Consider the following 19445-nt stretch of genomic DNA (forward strand, 5'->3'; position numbering starts at 1 on the left):
CGTAAGATCCGCCCAAAACATCCAGTCTTAAAGGGGAACATTATCACCAGACCTATGTAAGCGTCAATATATACCTTGATGTTGCAGAAAAAAGACCATATGTTTTTTTTAACCAATTTCCGAACTCTAAAAGGATGAATTTGGCGATTGAAACGCCTTCCAATTGTTCGCTGTAGGAGCAATGGCCTTTCACCCATGACGTCACAACAGGAAGCAATCCGCCATTTTCTCAAACACATTACACACACCAAGTCAAATCAGCTCCGTTATTTTCCGTTTTTTCGACTGTTTTCCGTACCTTGTAGACATTAGGCCTCGTCGGTGTGTTGTCAGAGGGTATAACAACACGAACAGGGACGGATTCAAGTTGACTTACGTGGAGTGTGCTAATCAGACATATCAATGGTCATGGCATGTTAATCAATGCTAACATGCTATTTAGGCTAGCTGTATGTACATACTGCATCATTATTCCTCATTTGTAGCTATATTTGCATCCAGCCTTTCCCTCCACCCACATTTAATGCCAAACAAACACATACCAATCGACGGATTCAAGTTTCACCAGTGGTCGAAAGATGCGAAAGTCCCTCGTTTGTTCTGTTCTCTCGTAGCATCGCTACAGACGATAGCGATGCTACGACAGAGATGTGTGGATATCCTGCGACACTCAAAGCAGATGCATTTCCAACGATAAAGTCAACGAAATCACAAAGGTGAGTTTTGTTGATGTTATTGACTTATGTGCTAATCAGACATTTGCGCATGGCATGACTGCAAGCTAATCGATGCTAACATGCTATTTAGGCTAGCTGTATGTACATATTGCATCATTATGCCTCATTTGTAGCTATATTTGCATCCAGCCTTTCCCTCCACCCACATTTAATGCCAAACAAACACATACCAATCGACGGATTCAAGTTGCACCAGTGGTCAAAAGATGCAATCGTTGGTTAGAAGGCGATCGCCAAATTCGTCCTTGTTGCCGCAGTCTGTCGTGATATGGCTCAATAGCTTCAGTTTCTTCTTCAATTTCGTTTTCGTTATCTGCCTCCAGACTCCAACCATCCGTTTCAATACATGCGTAATCTGTTGAATCGCTTAAGCCTCTGAAATCCGAGTCTGAATCCGAGCTAGTGTCGCTATATCTTTCTGTTCTATCCGCCATGTTTTTTTGTATTTGCATCACGCAGTGACGTAACAGGAAAATGGACGGGTGGATATAGAGATGGTGAAAATCAGGCACTTTGAAGCAGTTTTTCGGGATATTGCGTGATGGGTAAAATTTTGAAAAAAACTTCGAAAAATAAAATAAGCCACTGGGAACTGATTTTTATTGGTTTCAACCCTTGTGAAATTGTGATAATGTTCCCCTTTAATCACTAGCATTTGCTTGTAGCTAGAGATCGACTCAATTTTGTTTTCCAACCATCAGAAGGAAAACAATTAGTGTAAAAGAAAAAGTGGATGATATTCATAGAATTAAATAAATAAATCATCAAAAACATGACCAAGCGTGTTGCTAACTTGGCAAAGCAATTTAGAATAGAATAGAATAGATTTGAGCGTATCACTGCGAGTCTGCACCATACTGAAGCAGAATGAGACTAATTCCAGCCAAACATTATAAAATAACATCTCAACAACTGATATGTATCCATGTAAATATTGAAAACCGGGTTAATGGTGTTTTTGATGAAGAAACAGCTCTAAGGAGATAAATGGAAGAGGTAAATGCTGTACATTATTGTTACATTACTTCAAAAAAATTGTTAGTCGTACATTGTATTCTTTTTATGCAATCTTTATTCTCCAAAAGACATTAGGGATGTAACCATAAACGGTATAATGTCAAACCAACTATAAAACTCCCAGAGGTTAGTATTACTGTTTTAAATTAAAACAATTGTAAAACCTAGATTGATAACATTTTGATAAAGTTACGGACTGATGCCATTGCTCATTTACTGGAGAAGCAAGCTATCACTAGCTAGCTTAAATCCTAACAGGAATACAAGAGGCATTAATGTCTTTCACCATTAAAAAATCTGATTGTGAGGCCCTTAAACTCCCACTTCTGTCATAACTACAAATTTGAGGTTGAAGGTATTGATTTTTTTAAAATACCGTTTTTTTTTTCTTAATGGGATTTAAAAAGAAATGCTAATCCTTGCAGATTTACAAGTGAGTTGAGGATGTGTGTATATGTGAACTGATGCTGACGATGCTCACCAACCCGGGCTCCGTGATAGGTTGGCCGCATCAGAGATTAGACCCTTTAATCGGATGTATAAAAACCCCGCTGCTTGGATGTGCGCCGTGTGTGAGAGCGAGACCAAAGAAATGCGAGCAAAAGAGAGTCACGGTGCATGAATTAGTTGCACAGATCACGCTGCACTTTTCCACTGTTTTCAGTTTGCACGTATGAATAATTGATATATTTGCCGCGGAAACAAGTCCATCTCCTCCAGTGACTCCTGATCCAAGCTCCCGGGATAACTTGAATCAGATTTGTTAGCCTGGCACGGGTATCTCAGCTAACCAGAAAAGGAAAACGTTTGTGTGCGTGTGTGTGTTTTATTCCGTGTGTGTGTGTGAGAGTGTGTGCTGCCATCAGCGATATGCGAATTCTCACAGCTTATTCTCTTTGAGTTATGAAACCGTGGCGCTATCGGGAGCGCTGTGTGTAAATAAATCCCGCAGCTTTTCCTCTGCTGGATGAAGTACGAGGCAGGAAATCCTGACAGTGTGTGTGTGTTAATGCGAGTGTGTGTTCACCAAGCACCGCTGATGCTTGTTCCACTGCCAAATGTGTAATACTCACACTCCCTCCTCCCCCACCACCACCACCACCACCAACACACCATTACCTTCCTGCCAATCCTTCTTAGGTGTTGCTCCTATGTGGGTCGCCGCGGCAATGGGCCACAGGCCATCTCCATCGGCAAAAACTGCGATAAGTTTGGCATCGTGGTGCACGAGCTGGGCCATGTCATCGGCTTCTGGCACGAGCATACGCGTCCTGATCGCGATGATCACGTGACCATCATAAGGGACAACATCCAGCCAGGTGAGCTACCCAAGATGCATCTGGGTGTGCATTGGGGATAGGCATCATAAATAAATCGGTTGATATGTAACCCAGACAATGTTGTTGTAGCTACGCCTTCATATGTAAATGTAAATGTTTTATACTTGTATAGCGCTTTTCTGCCTTTTTTTAAGGACCCAAAGCGCTTCAACACTATTTCCACATTCACCAATTCACACACACATTCACACACTGATGGCGGGAGGTGCCATGCAAGGCGCTAACAAGGACCCATCAGGAGCAAGGGTGAAGTGTCTTGCTCAAGGACACAACGGACGTGACTAGGATGGTAGAAGGTGTGGATTGAACCAGGAACCCTCAGGTTGCTGGCACAGCCACTCTGCCAACTGCGCCACGCCGTCCCCATAAAATACATTCCACTAGGTGGCGGGAAAAACCCCATCAGTAAATTCAGCACAAAAGGCGAACTGAACTTTTTGGGGAATTTTGCATATCATTCACAATCCTTATGGGAGACAAGCACACTTGTTTTGTTTTTTAATTGCATTCGAAATTAATAAACACTTGCAAAAGTCAGCTAACTGCAGCCACTGGGAGTCACTTCTATCTGCCTATAAAGTGCTCTAATAAACCTCTATCAACGTTTTATATGCACATTACAATGTAAGTATTTATGTAGTAAGAGGCACATTCATAATAAAGTGTCATATTTACGTATTTTGATTTTTGTCAGCATACAGCGGCGTACGCATCACAATATTTGCTTTTCCCTTCAACAACAATGACACTAGTACGGATGTATGACAGACTTTTTAAGAGACAACAAAAACTACTTTGGGACAAATGATGATCCAGAACTTTACATTTTTGAGCCTGAATATACGGAGGACGAGCTACACGTTTTAGAAGCTGTGTGTTAATCAGATCCAGCCACACAAAGCATCATGTAGCAATATTTTATAATTGATATACAATATCTACAAACTACAAACATAATAAAAACTCTCAAGGGGGTGATCAAGTGTGATGGGTCAAATGCAGAGAATAATTTTGCCACAGTTAGTGTATGTGTGACTATCATTGGTACTTTAACTTTTAACTTTAAAAATCACTTGCTGTACAATGTATGTAAGTATGTACGGCAACAACCTACTATACAAGTGAGAGCCATGATATATAATCTAGAATTACCTTTCACCAGCTCAGAAGCCACAAAGCAGCAGCAGTTCAGTATTTCAATACTTTAACTGCATGAGCTTGTTAGCTCTCTGAGCTCACGGCGTTGATAAAAAAAATAAAAAAAAATAGCTCCTTTACTCGACCCCCGGCAGGAGATGGACGAAGTGGCAGGGGAGAGGGAAGTCTGGGCTTCCCTGCTTAGGCTGCTGCCCCCACGACCCGACCTCGGATAAGCGAAAGAAGATGGAAGGATTGACTTTAGTGCTTAAAATAACAATATCGATATTAGTTGGTTAATTTTCAGGTCACGAAATGTAAATGGGGCATATTTGGCGCAGATTTTGGATGTTTTTTAGAGGGCTTTATGGCCGCAAAAGATCCAATTAGCTGTACTTGCCATATTTTACGAATTACAATGCATTATACAAGACATATGTGTTCCTGTCTTACATAAAGATTGTGAATATTTCAATATTGCTAATACTTGGTTAATTTTCAGGTCACGAGATGTAAATGGAGCATGGTTGGCGCAGTTTTTGGATGTTTTTTTAGAGGGCTTAATGGCCGCAAAAGATCCAATTAGCTGTATTTGCCATATTTTACTAATTAAAATGCATTATTGAAGACATATGTGTTCTTGTCTTACATAAGGATTTTGAATAATTGGCAAAATATAAAAGGTAAGTTCCCCTTTAATAAGCTGCCATAAAAAAAAATCAAATTAATGTGAAGATAACAAAGGAAAGTGTGGGACAATTTATTTTTGCCAAACCTTATAGCCTCTACGTTAAACTGGCGGTGAATGGAGTTTGGCAAAGTTAGCGCCTTGTGGTCTAGACTCCCTTTAATTCAGCTTACATTGATTTGCTGATTGACTCAGGGATCATCACATGGCTCCACTGCCTTGTCATGAAGCATGCAGGCCCATTCAGACTTAAGATTAAGTAATCAAACAATGGTTCATGAAGATATTCTGAAGTATTGTATATTATAGTACATCACAGCAGTGGTTCTCAACCTTTTTTCAGTGATGTACCCCCTGTGAACATTTTTTTAATTCAAGTACCCCTTAATCAAAACAAAGCATTTTTGGTTGAAAAAAAGAGATAAAGAAGTAAAATACCGCACTATGTCGTCAGTTTCTGATTTGTTGGATTGTATAACATTGCAAAATATTGCTCATTTGTAGTGGTTTTTCTTGAACTATTTGGAAAAAAAGATAAAAATAACTAAAAACTTGTTGAAAAATAAACAAGTGATTCAATTTTAAAAAAAGATTTCTACACATAGAAGTAATCATCAACTTAAATGCCTACTGAAACCCAATACTACCGACCACGCAGTCTGATAGTTTATATATCAATGATGAAATATTAACATTGCAATACATGCCAATACAGCCTTTTTAGTTTACTAAATTGCAATTTTAAATTTCCCGGGACTTTTTTTCTTGAAAACATCGCGTAATGATGACGTGTATGCGTGACGTCACAGGCTGTTATGAATATGAGCTCTGCGTACACACACAGCTAAAAGTTGTCTGCTTTAACGGCATAGTTACACAGTATTTTGAACATCTGTGTTGCTGAATCTTTTGCAATTTGTTCAATTATTATTGGAGAAGTCAAAGTAGAAAGACGGAGTTGGGAAGCTTTAGCCTTTAGCCACACAAACACACGGTGATTCCTTGTTCAAAATTCGCGGAGGTGAAACTTATGTATGGATCACAGCAAACATGGATCCCGACTACATGTCAACCAGCAGGTTTCGGTGAGAAAATTGTGGTTAAAAAGTCGTCTCTTACCGGATATCAGCTGAGCTTGTGACGTCCATACAGCTGCCGTCGACTTCCCCGAGACTCTGCGCGTCAACGCCCGGCCGTGGACGTACACTTCTGACTATCAGGTACTGTTAAACTCACTAAAACACTAGCAACACATTAGTAATATAAGGGATTTCCCGGAATTATAAATGTAAATGTGTCTAAAAACATATGAATCCGTCTCAATGCAACGCGATAGCAATCATGTTTTGTTTTTTCCTAGTCCATCGCTATCAATATCCTTAAACACGAATCTTTCATCCTCGCTCAAATTAATGGGGAAATTGTCGTTTTCTCGGTCTGAATAGCTGTTTTTGTTGGAGGCTCCCATTAAAATCAATGTGAATATATGAGGAGCCATCAACATGTGACGTCATCAACTGCGACTTCCGGTAGAGGCAGGGCTTTTCTCCAGTTGCGAACTTTATTAGTGGATGTTCTCTACTAAATCCTTTCAGCAAAAATATGGCAATATTGCGAAATGATCAAGTATGACACATAGAATGGTCCTGCTATCCCCGTTTAAATAAGAAAATCTCATTTCAGTAGGCCTTTAAAGTGCCCTCTTTGGGGATCGTAATCGAGATTCATCTGGATTCATTAACTTAATTCTAAACATTTCTTCACAAAAAAAGAAATCTTCAACATCAATATTTATGGAACATGTCCACAAAAAAATCTAGCTGTCAACACCAAATATTGCATTGTTGCATTTCTTTTCACAGTTTATGAACTTACATTCATATTTTGTTGAAGTATTATTCAACAAACACATTCATAAAGGATTTTTGAATTGTTATTTTTATAATATTTTTAAAAAATCTCACATACCCCTTGGCATACCTTCAAGTACCCCCATTTGAGAACCACTGCATTATAGTATTGTGGTGTAGAATTATGGTGATGCACAAAGACTGTCATCACTTGTCATCACTCACAATACAAAAAGGTGCGTAACCGTTGTTCAATTCACACTGAAACCTGCTGTTTTGTGCAAGTGTGAATGAGGTTTATAATAACTGCCAACTCACCTGCAAAGACCCCTGATCACACCATTCACCAGCAAGGTAATAGTCTCACAGCAGGTGTTGAATAGCAGAGGAAATATGTTATTTTCATTAGGAACTTAGTGGATTTAGTGGGATTTGAGTAGAAAGACTACTTTTTGCAAGGTTTTTTTTTTCTGCGCATTTGTCTTAACTGTCATTGTGCTTCACTTAGGTCAGGAGTATAACTTCCTGAAGATGGAGCCAGGGGAAGTCAACTCTCTCGGGGAGCCATATGACTTTGACAGCATCATGCACTATGCCAGGAACACTTTCTCACGGTAAACGTCTCAGCCCAATACACCCAGTATCACACAAAAGTGAGGACACTTGTCACATTTCAGACATCCATTTTATTTTAGCACCTCAAGGGGACAATACCATAGACCAGTGCTTCTCAAATAGCGGGGCTGGCCCCCGTGAGGAGGCACGGTTAGGTGTCAGGGGGTCCCTGACACGCAAGGGACTTTCAGTATTAGCGTCCTTTTTTATTCCTGAACAATAAACAAGCCTCCAGCTCGGTGGCAGCACTGCTATAATCAATCAACAGGAATTATGACCAAGTATACATACATGACTCTTGAGTTTACCGGTTATGAGAATATAAATAACCGAGCTCGAATTTAACCACAGCAAAAGACGCGACCGCCCTTGTCACTGGCCGTAATGCCCTAAAAATTTTTACCAACAAGACCATGGCACGACCACCCTTTTTTACTTGTTCATGGACGAGGGATGTAACGGTAAACGGTATATTGATCATTTGCGATAAAATTACGGATGGTTAGTAATGCCATTTATTCTTTTTTAATTACCGAAAACCCGTCATTTATTAATGCGTTTTAGGCAACACAAAGTCACTGTCGTTAGGCTTGATAATCATGGCGGACAAGCTACACAGACTTTGCTCCGGAGTTTTCCCCTCAGATTAAACTGAATCAAGCGCTTAGTTTAACTTCATTTTCCCTCGCTTCCCAGAGTGCGTTTAGATGGCGACAGGTGTGGGCAAGATTGGAGACAGACGCACTTGTCCCCACACTAAAAGTATACCGAAGGAGAAAACTATTTGATGTTGCTTTTATTTTCTCAATATAGCTTCCATTAGCCCCTGCCTAGAAAGAACATAATGTTTGCCTTGGTGCCCTTCGAACTTGCATTGGTGCCCTAAAATATGAGCCCTCCTTTAAGGCAACATTTTCCCTTCCAACTTGCATTGGTGCCCTAAAATATGAGCCCTCCTTTAAGGCAACATTTTCCTTAACTTCATAAAGTTAACATTTGAGGCCTTATATAAGCGGTGCAAATAATAATAATAGCGTTCTCTGCCTCGACTCGTTCAGAAGTTGCACAGTCCATCTTGACAAACTTGTTTTTATCTGGTTTATAAGTAAAACGTCCATTCAAAGTTAACTGATGATTCTGAATGATTAGTTCTAGTGTAGAGAAAGATTTCGATGTTGCGTTTGTCATCACTCTTTACAAGAAGGTAAATATCTAAACGACGACAGCTCCGGTTGCTTCTTTAGGACACACTGCTACTTAGTGTTTCAGAAGAGAATTACACATCTGGCCCCAGCCCCCATGGAAGAGCTATAAATCAAACAAGGTGCCGTCAGAGGAAATGCAAGCTACGGGACGCAAGAGTATGTTCCAGCCTTGTTCCGTCCCGCAACACGCACGGGATCTGTATCCTTGTTAAATAAAACCTTTGCCTTGTTTTTAATGAATAGTTAAGCCTACTTCACTACTGCATTTTATTGTCGACATTATGGTGGTACTTGAAAAGCCAAGTGTTTTCTGAAGTGGTATTTGGTGAAAAAAGTTTGAGAACCACTGTCTTAGTATTCAGCGTGCCGTTGAAAAGTGTGTTTTGGATCCTAATGTTAGAAAACTGCCATGCGACCCAGGTTTTCCTCAAAAAATCACATCTCCCCAGTGCCAACAACACTCATGCTGGTCCAGACCATGATGCAACTTGACAACAATTGAAACCAACACACAATCATGCAGTTAATTTGTGTTGCTAGCTGTGTGTTGACTCAATTTCAATGGATTGTCGATCTCTACTGCTACACAAGCTTTTCCATGACTACTTTAAAGTGTATCAAGAGTATCACCCCTTTAGAACAGTCTTACTTAACCATTTGTTGGGCCGTGAGTCACCCCTATAGTACTGCCAAAAAATATCTGTTTCTCTGCTGTGGTTTGCTTAAGCACCAGCGGTGCTCAGTTGTAATACACATTTCCACCCTTTGTGGCGAGAAACAAACCGCTGAGGCTAGGGCTAAAGTTATAGAGAAGTTTCTTAAGGATAAAAAATATTGACTAAAGTTGTGACGTAGTATTTTCCTTTGCACTTACATTTTATTGACAGTTTATTTAAGAAACATATTGATGATTCATTTAGTTTATTATTTAGTCTATTTTTGTTAGTTATTTGAGTCCCTTATCATGCAGTATATTTACTTATTTTTCTGACCTAAACCTAAGGTTTATTTGTTTAATACAAAAAAACAATCTTTGTAATTAACACAGGGTTGCATATCATTTGACAAGGTTGTAAACTGTAAGTAGCAGACGTGTAATTTAAGAAAATCTGTTATTTTTACCATTAATTTTCGCGTCAAATAATTTCGGCGTTACTTTAAATATCAAAATATAATTTTAATAAAAATATGATCCAACCAAAATTTGTTGAATGCTTGCCACAGCCGCAGGTACTCGCTGTTCCTCTTGCCTAGGATGGGGAGACGATTAGGAATGCCAAAACAACCTCGCCCCCGCTGGCTATATTACCCTTTGGTAGCAATACATCCGACACTGATTGTCATTACTTTATTACTCCAGTACTATTGTTTTGTTCTGTATATTGTACAGTTTTTTGTATATTGTTTTGTATATTGTACAGGATTGCTTCTTGTTTTTATTGGATAGTAGTCTGTTTATTTCAATTCTTATTTTTATCTTTATTACTTATTTGATTTAATTTTATTCCATTACCGCAACTTAAGTTTGAGTCCTTAATCTTGTTATATGCAGATATAATGACAATAAAGTCCATTCTATTCTGTTCTATTCTTCTTGCTAGCTTGCTTTTTGCGCCCCTGTTTGTTCTTGAAGCCACAACATTGAAGGCTGCTAATCATATTTGAATGAGTACAATCGGAACGCTGTTAGTTCAGTAGCAGTTGTAGTTATAGAGTATTTATTAGTAACCAGCGAGAAGGTATATTCTTGACGTGACTGATTGTAAACAGAGGTCACAACACTGGCAGTATATTACTTGAAGGGGCGTGGCTACAGGATAGTGTTGCTTATTGAGAAACTTTTTCTGAGTTCTTTGAATGCATTTTATATAATTTACATTAGATTTTGATGATAAAGTGAGTAAATGATCTACTAAAAAACTTTAAAAAATATGTGGTGCATTACATGGGACATGTAAGTGTCAAAAAGATAACCAAAATAGGTTGAAAGATGACAATAAATCTTAAGGTAAAATATGCACCTAAATGTGAAAAATGTATTTTGGATTTTTTTCAAGGTTTGTGTGCCAGCACTTTGTGCTGATAGAAATTTTCCTTTTTTTATCCATGTTCCTCTTTTTCTGAAAGGGTGCTCACAACTTTGAAGTAGGCTAAATATAATTACTGAATACAGTTAAAATCAAGAGTAAGATAAAGCGTTAATGTTTGAGTGAGTCCCGGGCTCCTCTGCAGTCGAAAAGTTGGGCCCCGAAGTCAAAAAGGTTTGAAACTCTTGCTTTATAAAATATACTGTAATAAAAGCGTTTGCTGAAACATTAGGGATGTACTCACAAATATGTTATTTTGGTTAACATTCTTTTGAAAATGGTGATTTTGTTTGCACTAAAGGGGGATGTTCCTCGACACCATCCTTCCATCCAGGGACGAAAACGGCGTCCGGCCTGCTATTGGCCAAAGGACCAGACTCAGTAAAGGAGACATTGCACAGGCAAGGAAGCTCTATAGATGTCCAGGTACTGACATATATTGACTATGGTACCCCCAGTGGATGTGTATGTGTGTGCTTGTGTTTAAGATGACCTCACTGGTCACACAAAATCTATCCTCCTGGAGGTGAGAAGTTGAGTCATTTTGTTTTTTTTATTATGTGATGCGACCATTTCTTTTTGCAAGGGTGTGAGTGTGTGTTTGTCACACATTGTGTTGCGGTCACTTCCTGAACACGTTTTTGGCATTCCTCCGGTCCCCAACTAGCCGCTCTGACGTCAATAAGGGTTGGATTTGTGGCTTAGGTTTACGATCTCAGTTACGGTCATACTGAACACACGCACACTCACAAGAATATGTAGTTCAATAACATTGTATTCATCAGTTCGTTTGTTTGCAATACTTACCAGCCTCTCACTGTTCAGTGTGGAATCATCTAATATAAAAACAGATTGAGTCATACATTATATTAAAGCCCTCGAATATGTATTTCTAGATTACTTGAATTATTTTGTCAATAAAACTTCATAAGGTGAAGTGAGGGCCAAGAAACATGTTTTTGCTTAAAAAAACGGTTACATTTTTATAACGGCCATCAAAAATAACGAGTTAACTTGTGTTTAATCACAAATAATTAGCGCATAAATCATGCATTTTATCTATTTTAATGGTGAAGCTTTTATTGTTTTAAATGTTAGTTTGTATTGTGGCGCATGAAGACTTATTTAAATGAAAAGTGCATCACAAATAAAACGTTATTATTTAGTATTTCTGGCTGGCGTTGTGGCATCCTACTCTGTTCAGCGATCCTTGGACGCACTGTAAGAACCCCTTACTCTCGTATTTGTCTGAGTATAGAACAATCAAGGGTCAATGTGCACAAAAATGTTTATGTAAGTTTAGAATGGAGTATATTGTTTTTTAATGGTCAAAGACGATACCGTTAACAGCAAGCCTTATAACACACACCTCTAGTGCTGCAGCGCTTGCTTAGCCATTAGACACAACAATATCACATTATGAACATCTAACATTACAAGACAACCAAATGTGTTATTTTTCAATGTATTACTTACTTATCATTTAATTCCAATTATAGAAAGGTTTCAATCACTGGTTTGTTCAACAAAATTATATAATAAAAAAAGGGATTTTAATGTTTTTTTTTCTTGTTTTTTTGTTTGTTTGTTTAAAAAATTTACACATTTTCCGTTATTTAAAGGGGCCCTATTATGCAGAACCAAATTTTCTTATCCATTGGTATCAGCTGTTGTGAATTTGGGATCTGAATAAGTCACAACATTTGAAACCAAACCTTGGAGGCATAGCAGAGATATTTAGAAACAATCTTGCCTTCCTTCCTACTTTAGCCAAACAAGCTGTTTGTAGTGTGCACATTTGGTGATGTCACAAATTTGGGAAACCATCAGCGTATTATCCATATATAGTATAAATGTCCGCCAGTGTAGTCCACGCTCTACTCATTAAGCTCCTTTTTTTACTTTATCCTCTTGTTGTCCTCCACATCGAGAGGAGCCAGATGAGGTGTGCCGGGCATCTGGTCAGGATGCCACCCGGACACCTCCCCTGGGTAGGTGTTTAGGGCATGTCCTACCGGTAGGAGGCCACGGGGAAGATCCAAGGCAGCTTGGGAGGACTATGTCTCCAAGCTGGCCTGGGAACGCCTCAGTATCAAACGGGAGGAGCAGGACGAAGTGGCTGGGTGGGGAGAGGGAAGTCTGGGCTTCTCTGCTTAGACTGCTGCACCCGCGACCCGATCTCTGATAAGCAGAAAAAGATGGATGGATCTTGTTGTGGGGCAGACTGGGTCATATATGGACACGCATCCTTTGCTGTTGCCATTTCTAATATATTTCTGACTTATATTTGTTAGTAGACGCCCTTTGGAAAACTACAACAAAGTGGTTGGGGAGAGGATGCAGTCGAAGTTTAAGCAGTAAATAAGACCGCCCACAAAACAGCGTATCCCGAAGAGATAGTCAGAAAGTGGCTCGAAAACGATCTGTAAAAAAAATAATGAAAAATTTTTACCAAAGAGCCACCATTAGGAAGTATTTTAAATGTAGAAAACAAATCATGATGCAACCCCTTTAAGTACTGGTTCAGACATCTTTTAAGTACCATCACCATTTTAAAAGTACTGATTTGGTACGAGTATTGGTTAAAATGTAAACTATACACATCCCTAATAACAGTTTGGGCATGAGAATGTCACAAAATTTTAACAAGATCTTTTTAATATGTTCAGCGAGGTGACGTTCCACGTTCCAAGAGCTGGATTATGTAGCCGAGGATCAGACAGCCAAGTTGCCTGCCCGGGTACAAGCTGCTGAAATGAGTTTCCTCCGCCGGGTGGCGTGGCTCTCCCTTAGAGATAGGGTGAGAAGCTATGCCATCCGGGGGGGAGCTCAAAGTAAAGACGCTGCTCCTCCACATCGAGAGGAGCCAGATGAGGTGGTTCAGGCATCTGGTCAGGATGCCACCCGAATGCCTCCCTAGGGAGGTGTTTAGGGCACGTCGAACCAGTAGGAGGCCACGGGGAAGACCGAGGACACTTTGGGAAGACTATGTCTCCTGGCTGGCCTGGGAACACCTCAGAATCCCACGGGAGGAGCTGGACGAAGTGGCTGGGGAGAGGAAAGTCTGGGCTTCCCTGCTTAGGCTGCTGCCCCTGCGACCCGACCTCGGATAAGCGGAAGAAGATGGATGGATCTTTTTAATGTTTTTCGTCACGACTTGAGGAAGTCCATGAAACTTGCTGGTGATCGCTGCTCGGTACCTTTTTCTTAAAAAGGTCGCCAGTTTGAAGCTGGGTTCTCCAATTGTCATCCAATGAAATCCTATATCCAATTCATGGTGGCTGTGGAGCAAACTCCTGACCAATCGCAACAGAGTAACATACAATATATATGAAGTGTGGACATGTCACAACATGAAAAGTTCAAAGGGTGCTGCGAGGACAAATTACCGGTAATAAGGAATTCCCTAAAACAGCATAATCTGCATGAAAGGACATGGCGCACGGATACAAGTGATGGTACTCGTGATGGTTTGTCATACAGAGTTATTTTTGATATTTCAACCTCATGTAGCAAATTTAACTTTGCTTGCCTTCGTTTTAAACAGGGTAGAGTGAGTCAGACTGAGAATTAAAGCTGTATAAATATATTATTATTATAAAAATGTTTTTTTATAGAAGTGTAGATCTGTTGAGCACGTTCTTTCTGCGGTTTGTTTTAAGCTCCTAACTGATTTTTTTTTTTTGTATTTTCTTTCCAAGTCAGTTCTGCAGTCCTAACTAACAACTGCCACACGGAAAGCTTACAGATGGAAAAAAAAGTACCATGTAACAATGTAACATTGTATGTCTTACAGCATGTGGAGAGACGCTCCAGGATTCCACAGGCAACTTTTCCTCTCCTGGTTACCCCAATGGATACCCTTCATACACGCACTGTGTGTGGAGGATATCAGTTACACCTGGGGAAAAGGTGCATGCACAAACTCAACAACAGCAGCAGCTAAGAGTTGAAAGACCTCAAAAGTGCTACCGTTCTGTTTGTCCTTCTTTCTGGTTTTCTCCAGATTGTTCTCAACTTTACCACCATGGATCTGTACAAGAGCAGCCTGTGCTGGTACGACTACATGGAGGTCCGTGATGGCTACTGGAGGAAGGCGCCTTTGCTGGGTGAGGGACAACAACAAACAACCTTTTTTTGTCGCATAGTTGCACCATCATTATTATGAAGGCAAAAATGAAAAACATTATAAGCAATGTATTTTATTCATACCCATATCCACAAGTTATTTCATATTCTACAGTATATGTAGTAATTCTGAATTGTGCGTTATATAACTTATTTATTGTTATTGAGTTCATTACGATAATTTGAAAAGGAGAGTCAGGACAGGAAAAGCTTGTGCTTCTTCCTACTCCTTTTTCAACTTAATTCAAATTGATGTATGAATTGCTTTAAATTTGTTTGTCCAAATAAAGTCGAAGTCAAGTCAGTATATAAAATGCTGTTAGTTTTTTTCTTTATTTATAATAAATATTTTCATTGTGTTTTCCGAACATTAATTTATTTGGCGCTACCTTGTTCATAAACACATAACGCAACTTGTCTGCCAGACCATAAGAAGACAAAGCGAGGGGGATTTGTTTTGCCAACTTAAAACATGTGTCACTATATTGTGAGTAATTGGAGCCCTCTACATATTTTTTTTTTTTTAAAAGCGACCAGCGACAAACCTGGTGAAGAGACTGACATAAAAGTATGTATCGTTCCTCTTAGTGGCGGGTGCTGCTGTGAGCCCTTCCTGCATCTGAACACATTTACAGGCAGCTGTTTGTAAAATAAATAAACAAAAACAACAAAAAAATAGAGACCAGACAAAGTTCATTTGTAGTTGTAAACATATTTGTTTTGCTTTTCATGTTTTTTACTACTTCATTATTTAACGTTTGCCACTTTCCTCCAATAATCTCATCATAGATAAATCAAAAGTCTTATCAAGTCTGTGTGTGTGTGTTACAGGCAGGTTTTGTGGAGACAAACTTCCTGACGTCTTGACCTCCACTGACAGCAGAATGTGGATAGAGTTCCGTAGCAGCAGCAACTGGGTGGGGAAAGGCTTTGCTGCTGTCTATGAAGGTAACCTCCTCAGCGAATCACAACATAATTGATAAATTGGAGTTGTTGCACACACCCTGACATAACAGGATGATGACAACACGTCTCTCTTGTCTGTCCCCTGCAGCTATCTGTGGTGGGGATATCAACAAGGACTCGGGACAGATCCAGTCTCCCAACTATCCCGACGATTACCGACCCTCCAAAGAGTGCGTGTGGAGGATTACCGTGTCGGAGGGATATAACGTGGGCCTCAGCTTTCAGGCCTTTGAGGTGATTGTTTTCCCCTCATTACAGTTTTGGGGGATATAATGCATGGTCACAGAGAAGGATGAATGTCTTAAAAAAGTTCCATGAGTCTGCGAGTGAATGTCTGGGTTACATTTCATGCTTAAAAATTTAACATGGTGTTGCGCGTCTTGGTGCACATTATTGTGTGTTTGTGTATGGACTGTCCAGTTTTTGTTTTTGTTTTTTATTAAGTCAATTATGCAAAAATACATTAATGTGTGTACTTTGATAAAATAACATTATGATAATGAGAACTAAAAATAATTGTCATTATATAATGTGTTGCACTGCTAACACAAAGCAATATTTTTATAAAACCTTTCTGGTAGATTGAGCGACATGACAGCTGCACCTACGACTACCTGGAGGTGCGTGACGGCCCGCTTGAGACAAGCCCTCTGATTGGACGTTTCTGCGGCTACGACAAGCCTGAAGACGTGCGCTCCACCTCTCACACTCTCTGGATGAAGTTTGTCTCCGATGGAACGGTCAACAAGGCAGGCTTTGCAGCAAACTTCTTCAAGGGTAGGTAGTTTTTCATGCTGAATTAAGTTACATTGCAACGTTCGTAAGTGTCCCATACAGCTGGGCTATATGGTTGAAAACTATAGCACGATCGATAATTATTGATATTTTTTATTACCTATCGAAACCATGACTAGGTGAAAAATATATTAGCGTAAATTCTGGACTATAAGCCGCTACTTTTTTCCTACGCTTTGAACCCTGCGGCTCGTAAGAGGGAGCGGCTAATTTATAGATTTTTCTTCGCTGACGGTAGTAAAAAAAAATATTTGATTAAAATTTGATTTGTGCTATGGCTCCATCTTTTGGAAAAATGTGCTCACTGCAGGTGCTGCAGTGTCTTTCCATTTATCTGTAGTGCTTCTTTTTTTTTTTAACCAGAGTGGTGTTTAGTCTTCTCGCCGTCCATAGCGTTCTACTCATATAGATTCTTCATCACTCCAAGTAATGTTTTTAAGTTTTAAAGTATAACTAAAACTGTTTATACTTAGTAAACCACTCATGTGTAATGTCTATAAGAGTGTTTTCATGCATATTTTTACGTCCTATCGTAATGTAATGATGCTAGTGGCGTTAGAATTAGCTAATATGCAAACATGTTTACGAGTGTCTGTGTTAGTATTATTTACTTACAACAATATTTTTTTTGTATTGTTTCAGTTTCACAAATTCTTCAGTAAACTCACCAAAACGTCTCCAGGGAGTTATTGAGTCTGTTTAGCTGATTAGAGAGCTAGCTTCCGCAGCTAGTTGGTCCATAACTTCTGTTTTGTTTGATCAGCCGTTTTACTGCCGTGTTACAGATACCGTTTGGAAACAATTAAGGAATGTAAATAAACATTCACTGCACCTGGGGATAGGTTCATTGGCAACACTAAATTGGCCCTAATGTGTGAATGTGAATGTTGTCTATCTGTGTTGGCCCTGCGATAAGGTGGCGACTTGTCCAGGGTGTACACCGCCTTCCGCCCGATTGTAGCTAAGATAGGCACCAGCGACCCCAAAGAGAATAAGCGGTAGTAAATGGATGGATGAATCTTACTTTGTGAATAACTCATTTCGCAGCTTATATATCTGCGGCTTATAGTCCAGTGCGACTAATATATGGAAAAATATTTATTTCTTCTAAAGTGTAATGGGTGCGGCTAATATCTCGGTGTGCTCTGCAGTCCGGAAAATACGGTAAATATAACACTTTTTTTTATATGCATCTTTGATATGCAAATAACCCCCTCAGCTATCGCGGCAGAAAGGAAATTAAATGTCAACACAACCATGGAAAACACTTACTAATGAATGTCAATAAAATTCTAAAATCACATTGAACACTTAACAATAACCTCTTAAGATGAAGGTGCACAAATAAGGAGTACGTAAGAAAAGCTTCATGAATTGAAACACAATAGTGCAAAGTGTGAGAGAATAACTTTTCTGCAGGTTTAGTGCCCTGAAGGGTGAGCCGTGATAAGATTTTGTTGTATTACTGGTTTTGGTGGGGACGAACACCTTGCATAATTTACAGACCAGATTGGTCTGACTGCGGTGACTTTTCCTGTTTTATCAACAATTTCTTCGCTCTCTGCAGCACATATTTTTTACTTTCCCTTCGCACTCCATGCAAAGAATAAACCGCGAGACCACAAGATGCAACCAAACGTGATAGTTGATATTGTTTCCTGATTGGCTGTAAGCGTGTCACTCCCACGGATCTGTGATCACTTCTTGCTTTGATCAATAATCAGACAGCAAATGTCCTTGTTCATGCAACCAACCTTGCTCTGTGACTTCCGGATTTTTCTGACGACGAAGAAGAAAAAAAAGTAACATTTTATCGAACAATTTTTTTATTACTATTGATTGTGTCTTTTGTAATACATATTGATGTCATATTATCGCCCAGCTCTAGTGTCAAACAAGTGCTAAGATTGCTATTTTTACAAACATGACGTAAACCATCCTTAATTATATTAAACATTTATTAAATTGCAAATTAGCTTGGAATGAACTTGGAAACATCTTTCTTTTCATTAAAATTAGGAACTTTTGACCAGTATTGTAGGGCAGTGGTTCTAAATTGGGGGTACGTGTATCCCTGGGGGTACTTAAAGGTATGCCAAGGGGTATGTGAGATTTTTTAAAAATATTCTAAAAATAGCAACAGTTCAATAAACATATTTATTGAATAATACTTCAACAAAATATGAATTTAAGTTCATAAACTGTGAAAAGAAATGCAACAATGCAATATTCAGTGTTGACAGCTAGATTTTTTGTGGACATGTTCCATATATATTGATGTTAAAAATTTCTTTTTTTGTGAAGAAATGTTTAGAATTAAGTTAATTAATCCAGATGGATCTCCATTGCAATCCCCAAAGAGGGCACTTTAAGTTGATGATTACTTCTATGTGTAGAAATCTTTATTCATAATTGAATCACTTGTTTATTTTTCAACAAGTTTTTAGTTATTTTTATATATTTTTTTCCAAATAGTTCAAGAAAGACCACCACAAATTAACAATATTTTGCACTGTTATACAATTTAATTAATCAGAAACTGATGACATAGTGCTGTATTTTACTTCTTTAACTCTTTTTTTCAACCAAAAATGCTTTGCTCTGATTAGGGGTACTTGAATTAAAAAAATGTTCACAGGGGGTAGACCACCGAAAAAAGGTTGAGAACCACTGTTGTAGGGTATAGACAATAAATAAATACATGATTATTGATTCTTGAAAACTAACTAAATTGTTTATTTGTTGATTTAATGTTTGTGTTTATATATTTATATAAATAAAATTATTTTATATTTTTTTCTGCTAATTACATTTATTTTAGCACATTGTTTTTCCTTTTTATCATGAATAAAAAGATTTTGGACGTACCATTTGCATCAT

General features: G+C 38.8%; 1 protein-coding gene across 2 annotated transcripts in view; it reads left to right on the forward strand.

The window, feature by feature from the left end:
* Positions 1-19445, forward strand: part of tll1 (tolloid-like 1) — a 100855-nt gene that overhangs the window by 56183 nt on the left and 25227 nt on the right. For both annotated transcript variants that reach the window (XM_061912758.1, XM_061912766.1), the window contains 8 exons: positions 2895-3073; positions 7278-7383; positions 10978-11102; positions 14473-14588; positions 14683-14785; positions 15636-15752; positions 15859-16004; positions 16352-16547. In XM_061912758.1, the coding sequence (XP_061768742.1) occupies positions 2895-3073; positions 7278-7383; positions 10978-11102; positions 14473-14588; positions 14683-14785; positions 15636-15752; positions 15859-16004; positions 16352-16547 (1088 nt within the window). The remainder of the gene's footprint in view (positions 1-2894; positions 3074-7277; positions 7384-10977; positions 11103-14472; positions 14589-14682; positions 14786-15635; positions 15753-15858; positions 16005-16351; positions 16548-19445) is intronic.

Source organism: Nerophis ophidion, linkage group LG01 (genome assembly GCF_033978795.1).
Source record: "Nerophis ophidion isolate RoL-2023_Sa linkage group LG01, RoL_Noph_v1.0, whole genome shotgun sequence".
Taxonomy (NCBI): Eukaryota; Metazoa; Chordata; class Actinopteri; order Syngnathiformes; family Syngnathidae; genus Nerophis; species Nerophis ophidion.